A 9,906-nucleotide genomic window follows, 5' to 3' on the forward strand; every position below is an offset into this window, starting at 1 on the left:
TCTTTCTCTTTGCATAGTTTCATTATTCTTCTCTTATTCTTTATCCATATAGGATATTATGACCACATCCCAGCTCCTAATTTTACATGTTAAATGTTGTCTATAAGCAAGAGTCACTTGCTATCTCATTACCGATTCCAAAAGCCAAAAGAAAAAAGAGAATCTAGTTGACATCAACTGTGTCATGTGTTCAATCCAATCTAATCATCGATGCCTCGGAGGCAACATTAATGTCATTATATGTCTACCATGAATTACTTGTGGTAAATACGGGCAATACTATTATGAATTTGAAAGATAACCCAAACTATATTAAACTATATTAATCCACCTACAGTTGTAACCTATCCAAAGAGCCAAGACATTCTACCCAATCCAATTAAAGAGGTCAAACCCTGCTAAGTTTCCTGGAAAACTATAAACCACTCAATTCTTTTTCAGTGTGTCTGAGGCAGTCTCTCTATTTCAAAACAGAAAAGCTGTGGCCTGCATGAAGCTTAAAAAAAGAAGTTTATACATTAAAGATGAGACCATGCTAAGCAGCTTTGTCTAAGAGAGAATGGCCATCATGAATATTCAAGTAACTAAACAGGTGTCTTCTGTAGTTTAATGCAGATAATGAGAATTTACCCCATCCTGAATGAAATATTTCTTAAGACCACCCAGCTGTCTTTACTTTCATGAACACCTCACAGTCATATAACTTACAAGTTCAATTTCCCTGGTAGCTTTATATAACAAAAATATTGACCTGGATCATAGACACAAGGTTTCTCATCACTAGCAAAGTACTGTCCCAACAGTAAACAAATCTCCATCTAATTTACAAATGAGTAATATATTGTTTATCATGACCCAGTGCTTTAAAAAATGATCACCTTCGAATCAACCAATTCCTAAAACATTGCTCATTTCAAGTTAAAGTAAATATTCAATCACAGAAAAAGAAAAACACACATTCTTAAGAAATGTCTCGTATCTAGCTGATCCAGAACAATCATAATGACTTAACATTTACTGAAGTTGGAAAAATTACTCTCTTATAATGACAAACTCTCAAAAGAACCCAGATCATTTAAGGTATCATATTTCAACAGGTGACTAAGTCTAATATTTATTGACAAGATATCTAAGTGAAAATTCTTGTAGCAAAGACACTCATACAAATAAGGTACCAAGTGTGTGTTATAATGAAAGCTCTATGGGATTAAAAATGACTAACTCAAAATTGCACCACACCTACTTGAAATGTTAATAAATTGCTTTTGAAAAAACAATTACTTTGCAACTGTACAAGTGCTCATACATTATATGGAATCTACTTTTGAGCAGCTGAAAAAGAAAGATGTCAGTTGTGATTGAAATGGTAGTTCCAATTTATTCTCTTCACTAATGTTGAGATTTGACTTTAGCATGGTTAATGATGATTATAAACAAGGGATTTAAAAGGTCATCAGGTGAAAAAGTCCAGTCAGGGAACTTCAGAATGCTTTACATTAGTGGTTTTCAATTGTTCTTTAATTGCAGAACCTTTTTTTTTTTGTTTAAAGTATAGGTCAAACACAATATGTAAAACTAATATAATCAGAGTATGTTCTGACTAATATGAAGGATGAAAAGCATAAGCCCACCCTATTGAACCCTTCTCTCTCCATGCAAGCTTTCAGTTACCTTCTTAAAACTCTAAAGCCCTGTGGAACACAGTTTACAAACCACTGTTGAAATTAATGTTTCTTCTTACAGCTTCCATGATTTTCCACAACAAATTCCAAACACATCAATGCCAACATTTGCAGTATTTTACACGAGTTGCATCCTACTTTCTGGAGTATATTTTTTCTAAACTGCTCCTTGATTTGTGATAATTTAGTTTCCTCCCATGGGATGGTTTATAGCTATCTGGTAACTGCTGTCTTTTCATATACTTTTCACCATCATGAACAACCAGATCCAGGCTAGAACTTCTTTTTCTTCACTTGTAACTGAGCAGAGTGTTTATACAGGTTGAGGAAGATAACGGTGACTTACCAACGTGCCTGTTAACTGTTTCTTTTTCCTGGAAAACTTTTTCATCTTTTCAGGACGTTCTGAAAAACATCACTATTGATTAATTCAGTTTACTACATCCACATGATACAGTATTTGGGGCCACAATATTATGACAGTATCTTTAGCATTATAGCAATGTTGTGTTCTCTCTTTCATGTTCTTTGTTTGAAAAATAATGTCAGCAAACAAGATGGTAACGCCACATTTATTGTAGTTACTGACTTACCTAAATTCCTATTAAAAATACTCATAAATATTCCCCCCACATCTACTTATAATGATCATGTTTATTTACTGGCTATCATTGATAATGTATGAAATTTAACTGAATATTCTCCAGAACTGTGCAGGAAAAGGGATATAGGCTAGAAGAGGAAAAAGAAGAAGGTGGAGGAGGAGGAGCAGAGAGTGTTGTTTACAGCCTATTTTATTTCTTTAAAAAATGCATTAAATATTACAGAATGAGACGACAAGCCAGAGAGAGAAAATATTTGCAAAAGATACATCTGATAAAGGACTGTAGTCCAAAATGTACAAATATACTTGAATTTTGACAATAAGATAATAAACAACAATTTTTAAAAGGACCAAAGACTTTAACAGACATCTCACCAAAGAAGATATAGAGATGGAAAATAAACGTATGGAAAGATGCTCAACATCATATGTCATCAGGGAAATGCAAATTAAAACAACAGTGAGATACCACTACTCACCTATTACAATGGCCAAAATCAACAACACTGACAACACCGAATCCTGGCTAGGATGTTGAGCAAAATGAATTCTCATTCATTTCTGGTAGGAATGCAAAATGGTACAGCCATTTACTTTGGAAGGCAGTTTGGCAGTTTCTTACAAAACTAAACATACTTTTACCATAATCCATGAATCACTCTACAGTTGTTACCCTTAAACAACATGGGTTTGAACTGTGTGGGTGGGTCCACTTATACACAGACTATTTTCAATAAATATATTGAAATAATTTTTGGAGATTTGTGACAATTTGAAAAAACTCACAGGTGAACTGTGCAGCCTAAAAATACTGAAAATATTAAGAAATAGGTAGGCATGAATGCATAAAATATATGTAGATATTAGTCTATCCTTACATAGGCATAAGGTGAGTAATATTTAATATATTAATAAACCATTAATTATTTTATTAATTTATTAATTATTAATAATTAATTATTAATATTAATAATAAATTATTAATAAAATTAATAATGTGTTAGTTTTCTTACTGTTTTATAACTTTGCTTTCAAAGAACTACATTATCTTACAGGATGCCTCTCTCTCTGGTAATTGGAGAAACTACTTATCATCCTATCATCACAGATAAGTGGTTTTTTAAAAAATGTAACAATGTTTCCAATACTTTATTATGAATATGACAGTAATACTGTATGCCATAAAAATTTTATAACGATTTATTCATTGGTGTATAGGCTAAGCTATCCTGAAGCAATCATATCGCTGCTTCTTCATTATCAATGTATGAATCATTATGCCTGTATATAAATTTTTTGCATACATTATCTTTTCATTTTTTATGTCTAATGTTACTAATTTATATAACATTTACAGTGTTTTGTATCATAAAATACAATATTGATGTAGGTGCTGACAGAAGGGTTTGTCTTATAAACAGACAATGTAAACTTATGGTTTCAATAAATACAGTACACTACTGTAAATGTATTTTCTCTTCCTTATGATTTTTTAATAACATTTTATTTTCTCTAGCTTACTTTATTGTAAGAATACAGTATATAATACGTATAATACAAAATTTGTGTTAATTTACTATTTACGTTATCGGTAAGGCTCCGGTCAAGAGTAAGCTATTAGTACCTAGGAGAGGAACTGTTCAAAGCACAGGGCATGACTGGTAGGGGAGAGGATGGGAATGCTTACAGAGGCGGCAGTAGACCAGCCACGTCCGGATCGGGTGAGGCCAGAGCCGCGGAGAGCCTAGGGCGGCCACTCAGGTGTCGGCCCCTAGGGCAGTCGGGAGATGCTGATGACCCCTTCCCAGAGCCGCAGGGCCGGGTAGAGCAGCTCCTGGAAGGCGGCACGGAAGGTGTGCAGGTGGGTCATGCCGCCCGTCACGTCGTAAAAGGTGAAGACGCCGACCTCGTAGTCCAGGAAGACGCCGACCCGGTCGGGGTCGTCGCGGGGCCGCAGACGGCTGCGCTGGCCGTCGTGGAAGGCCCAGTACTCGAGGTCATATAGTTCGAGGCACCAGGACTGGCGATTGCAGCCCAAGCGGGCGGCGGCCGAGGCCCCACGGCGCCGCAGAGAGCCGTAGGCCGCGCCCACCCACCAGCCGACGGCCGCCTCCAGCACGTCCACTTCCCAATAGTGGCGGCCGGCGTCGAAGCAGTCGCGGCCCAGCACCTGCCACAGCGCGTCGAAATACAGCCCGGGCGTGGACCCCATTGCTGCCGAGGTGACCGCAACGCACCTGCTGGTGGTCTGCCGAGAGGCGCAGGCGCGCGTGCAACGTGTCTGGCTCCAGCGCGGGCGTGTGCGCGTCTGCGAAGGGCGGGGACACAGGGCCACGCCCGATGGGCGGGGCCAGTGCCAGTGCCCCTGCCCCGCCCGCCCCCGGGAAACCGACCCTGCTCTACCCGTTGTCCCGCAAGTGTTCAGGGTAGAATACAGGGAAACACGGAAATCACAAGTGGGGCGGCGGCTGGGGAGCACAGGCAGGAGAGGACATTTTAGTGCACACCCGTTGTACAGCTTGAATTTTGTACCATGGAATTTGTTGCCAATTTCTAAAAATTTAATAAAAAATAATCCTATCACTGTTTAAAAAAAAAAAAAAAGAGTAGGCTATTACTTAAGTTTTGGGGGAGTCAAAACTTATACATGAATTTTCAGCTGTGTGTGGGGTCAGTGCCCCTAACCCCTGCATTGTTCAAGGGTCAACTGTACTTGGTATTTACCCAAATAGGTTGAAACTTATGTCCATATAAAAACCTTCACATAGATATATTCATAATTGTCAGAACTTTGAAGCAACCAAGATGTCCTTCAATAGGCAAATGGAAAAATATATTGTGATACATCCAGACAATGGAATATTATTCAGCACTAAAAATAAATGAGCTATCAAGCCATGAATAAAGATGGAAGAAATTTAAATACATACCACTAAGTAAAAGAAGCCAATCTGAAAAGGCTACATACTTTATAACTCCAACTATAACATTCTTGGAAAGGGAAAAATGATGGAGAGAGTAAAAAGATAAGTGGTTGCCAGAGGTTGCAGGGGGAGTGAAAAATAAGAAAGCACAGGGATTTCTAGGGCAGTGAAACTATTCTGTACTACTACTAGAATGGTGGATATATGTCATTATAAATTCCTGCAAACGCATAGAATGCACCACACCAAGAATGAACCTCAATGTAAACTATGGACTTGGAATAATAACAATGTGTCATTGGAGGTTCACTGACTGTAACAAACGTACCACTCTGGTGGGGGATGTCAAGAGTGGGGAAGGTTGTGTGTGTGTGGCGACAGGGTTATTTGGGAACCCCAAGGTTACTTGGGAACCCTTTGGACATTTTGCTCAATTTTGCTGTGAACCTAAAACTGTTCTAAAACATAAAGTTTATTAATTTAGAAAGTATTATTATGTAAATTTACTTTTTTATATACCTCACAGGTCTGTTGTATGAACCAAAGGGTCTGATGAATTTGAAAATACTTCAAATAAGTCTACCCTAGTCTTCTCCAACTTGCAGTTTTTTGTTATGGATTTCCTTGTTACTCCAGACTAAACATAATCAAAACTGATCTACACATTATTTCCTTCAAACTCTTTCTTTCACCTGCTTCATGTAGCAGAGTTTACAGTGCTATCATCAACTCAGAAACCAAGAAAGAAAGTAGAGAATTCTCTTTAATGCTAATATCATTTTGTTTTTTAAATTTAGCTGAATCCATCTTCTCCTCTCACTCTCTCCAAAAAATGGTTGCCTTGGGTACATACTGGAATCATCTGCAGAAACTTTTAAAGCTCCTGATTCCTAGACATCACCCCAGTTCAATTATAACAGAATTGCTGGGGGACCCAGGCATCAGTAGCTTTTAAAGCTCCCAGGTGATTGTAATGTGCAGCCAGGGTTACAATCCACTGTGATTTAGTCCCTAATGATCTAAAGACTAGATAACTTTATCAGGATCCTAATTGATGGTTCCACCTCCAGAACTCTTCCTGTCAAATGTAAAATCCATCATCCAAAGCTTGCTCTTGAAACACTCCCTATTTTTTAAACTTGTTTTTCATTTTTATCACTTCAGGATAAAGCCCAAATCCTTTCCAGGGGATATAAGAATCTGCATGATCTGGCTCCCCAGTTCTGCTCAGTCTCACAGCCTCATTTTCCACAACAACAAGCTGCTTACACTTCTCTGCATACACCTCACCTTATTGCAGCACTCATGCTGTTGTCCTTCCATTTAATTATCAGCCCCTCATTATTTAACATTCATCTCAGAAGCTCTCCTCATCCCCACCCTGCCAGTTCCAGTCAGGATGGATTTGTGCCCTTCATCTGGGCTGCAATAAAACTTGCATGACTTTTTCTATTTGTACTTACCCGCCCCCCCCCCCCCCATGGATCATAATAATTTCATTTCTCATGGTTCTCTTATTAGTCTGTGAGCAATCAAAGGAAAGTATCGAGTCTTGTCACTGCTTGTATCCAAGCACCTGGTTTGATGCTTTCATGAGGAGGCAACTCAGTCATTGTTTGTTAAATGAATGAATGAATGACGTCATTATAAGTGCAAATAAAGTGTCGGCTTGTCATTCCCATTAGGGATAGGGAAGTAATGATAACAGGATGAAGGAAGAGTGTTAACCAGAGATCTCAAAGTTTTTATAGGAGGCAAAGTGATAGTTTTTTTTATTACTCCTAATCTACATTATTGTTCAAGTTCCTGAAGGGTAGGTGTAAAGGAAGGTACCACGCAACTGTTCATGATTTTTTTTTTTTCTATTAGCATCAACTTCTTAGAGATCAAGAAAGATCTTGTAGTACCAATATGGGTATCTGAAGGTGTCTGCTTATTGAAATAATCTTAGTCCTACTCTGGTTATCGAAAGGAAGATGGCGATATTGACAGATCTTCAATGTAAATCAGAACTAAGGGAAGCAATGCTCCAAGAGTCATTTGACCATAAAGCTGAAATTAAAAATAGTTATATTGTGATCCTTATGTTGACTCAGATCTTTGTCCAAAATTATGATTCTTATTTCTTTTATTTCTAGTAATCAGTGGTTAAACTAGTTAAGATCACTCCCTTAATACCACATTTCCCAACCCTTCTGAATATCTTCCTTGTACTCTACTCAAACCTGACCTTCAGGTCCAGTCACTACCCTTAGCCAGGGGTCATATCCACTTTAATATCTATTTTTTAGCTCGGTGATTTCCCAGTAGTTTTGCATTGTACACCTAGGATTACTTTTCATAGATTGAAAAATAATTTGGTCCACATTTATGATCTTATTGACTATTTATTTGGTTGAATCTTCCCTTTCGCATTGCGGGGGGAGGAAAATAAGGAAAATTCAGAGTGATAATAAACTGCTTTTTTCTCTCAGCAATAAAGTTAAACTACCTGAGGTGAGGTGTCATTTCAACAATATTTACCAATTTTGTTTACATATCAAGTAGAGCAACAGCCAAGCCTACTAGTGATTACCGCTTTAATGAATTATTTTGATTGCTTTTTCAGAAAGGCTCCCTGTTTTACATTAAATCATCCTCAATTATTGAAATGCTGATTTAAATTCTCTAACACATACTTGTAGATTTTCCTTAAATCATCCTCACTGTTTTCTAACAGTATGTGTTTATCTAACAGAGGAATACCTGCCTTGTCTCCATGTAATTATTTAAGCCACTCAAGTAAATTTAAAATTATTCTCTTCTGGTTAAATTACACATTCTAAAATTTTAACTGAAAACCAGCTGTGAGAACACCCTTTCTTTATTATCAGTAACATTTTTTTTTTTTAATTGCTTAAAAGTTGTTGCTAGTGAGAAATATAGAGTCTGGCTTCTCAGAATTAAGCAACACCCATAACAAATATTCACATATGTCATCACTTCATCAAGTATTAAATGCAGGACCCGATAACCAGAAATGTATTCTTTCTGTTTGTTTATTTATTTTATTTATTTATTTTTGGCCCGTTGGGTCTTTGTTGCTGTGCGCAGGCTCTCTCTAGCTGCGGTGAGCGGGGGATACTCTTCATTGCGGTCCGCGGGCTTTTCATTGAGGCGGCTTCTCTTGTTGCGGAGCACGGGCTCTGGGCGCGTGGGCTTCAGTAATTATGGTACAAGGGCTCCGTAGTTGTGGCTCACAGGCTCTAGAACGCAGGCTCAGTAGTTGTGGCACACGGGCTCAGTTGCTCCACAGCATATGGGATCTTCCCGGACCAGGGCTCGAATCCGTGTCCCCTGCATTGGCAGGCGGATTCTTAACCACTGCGCCACCAGGAAAGTCCCCAGAAATGTATTCTTTTTAAATAACTTTTTTTCTGATATAAAAGGCTTTCTTCTGATTATGAGTGCTTACTTTTAGAAATTTAAGAGAGTAAATAAGGGTGTAAACATCACTATAGTGTCATACCAGTGATATAATTTTTAATATTTTGATGTCTATGTTTCCATTACATTTTTATATACACAAGCATTTATATGCATATGTCTTCAATCTTAGAAAGAAAAATGGGTGTGATGGGCCTAGAGTCTGTCATACAGAGTGAAGTAAGCCAGAAAGAGAAAAACAAATATCATATATTAACGCATATATGTGGAATCTAGAAAAAATGGTACAGATGAACCTATTTCCAGGGCAGGAATAGAGACGCAGATGTAGAGAATGGACATGTGGACATGGGGGGAAGGGGAGAGTGGGACAAATTGGGAGATTAGGATTGACATATATACACTACCATGCATAAAATAGCTAGCTAATGGGAACATGCTATAAAGCACAGGAAGCTCAGCTCGGTGCTCTGTGATGACCTAGATGGTGGGATGCGGGTGGGGGGCTGTGGGAGGGAGGTCCAAGAGGGAGGGCATATATGTATACATATAGCTGACTCACTTCATTGTAAGCAGAAACTAACATAACATTGTAAAGAAATTATACTCCAATAAAAAAATTTTTTAATGTTGTTTTACATTCTGTTCTTTTGTCAGTATCATATCCTAAGACTATAGAGGAATAAAGGAGTCTTCACGCCTCTCATGCTTGAAGTAAGAGCATGACCAACCTCCAGCAGGTGTCAAGAGTTAGTCCTTAACCTTTAAACACTCAAGACCTCCCACCCTCCTCAGACTTCCCAGCCTCCAACTGCCAGTTCCACAGAGAGTTCTAGGCCTTCAGAATAGAACATCTCTAGCCTGGCTTCCATTCTACCTTCTGCAGAAGTAAAAAAGGGTTCTTGATTATCCTCCTCTACTGCTCCTACCTCCCTCAAGGCCTTACCATCATTGTTTGCCTTCAGAACACCAGCACGAGTCCCATTATGCCCCTTTTCCCCCCAGCCACCTCCTCCTATTCTCCATATAGCTCTGCACATCCTCTATTCTCTTCCCAGTTCCTCCCACTCCCCCACTTATAAAACCTTCCTATTGTACCTTCTGGAGCCCACCATCCATCAGCAGCAAAATCTTCTATAATCTCAATTTCTCTAATTACTTCTTCCCACAAGGACCAGGAGCTCCACTGAATGGAAGGTTTCCTCTGCAGCCCTCTCTAGTGAGAGTTGTTTTATCACCCACAGCCTTCCTATCACTGGGCCTGAAGGTG

At 38.6% G+C, this 9,906-nt stretch overlaps 1 protein-coding gene across 1 annotated transcript; it reads right to left on the minus strand.

Moving 5' to 3' along the window:
• Positions 1-4,057: 4,057 nt before the first annotated feature.
• On the minus strand, positions 4,058-9,676 carry LOC118894050 (tripartite motif-containing protein 14-like). Its single transcript, XM_036849707.1, is given in 3 exon segments — positions 4,058-4,498; positions 4,500-4,685; positions 9,449-9,676. Coding segments are annotated over 3 exon segments (855 nt in total).
• Between the last annotated feature and the right edge of the window lie 230 nt (positions 9,677-9,906).

This window comes from Balaenoptera musculus, chromosome 4 (genome assembly GCF_009873245.2).
Source record: "Balaenoptera musculus isolate JJ_BM4_2016_0621 chromosome 4, mBalMus1.pri.v3, whole genome shotgun sequence".
NCBI classification, from domain to species: domain Eukaryota; kingdom Metazoa; phylum Chordata; class Mammalia; order Artiodactyla; family Balaenopteridae; genus Balaenoptera; species Balaenoptera musculus.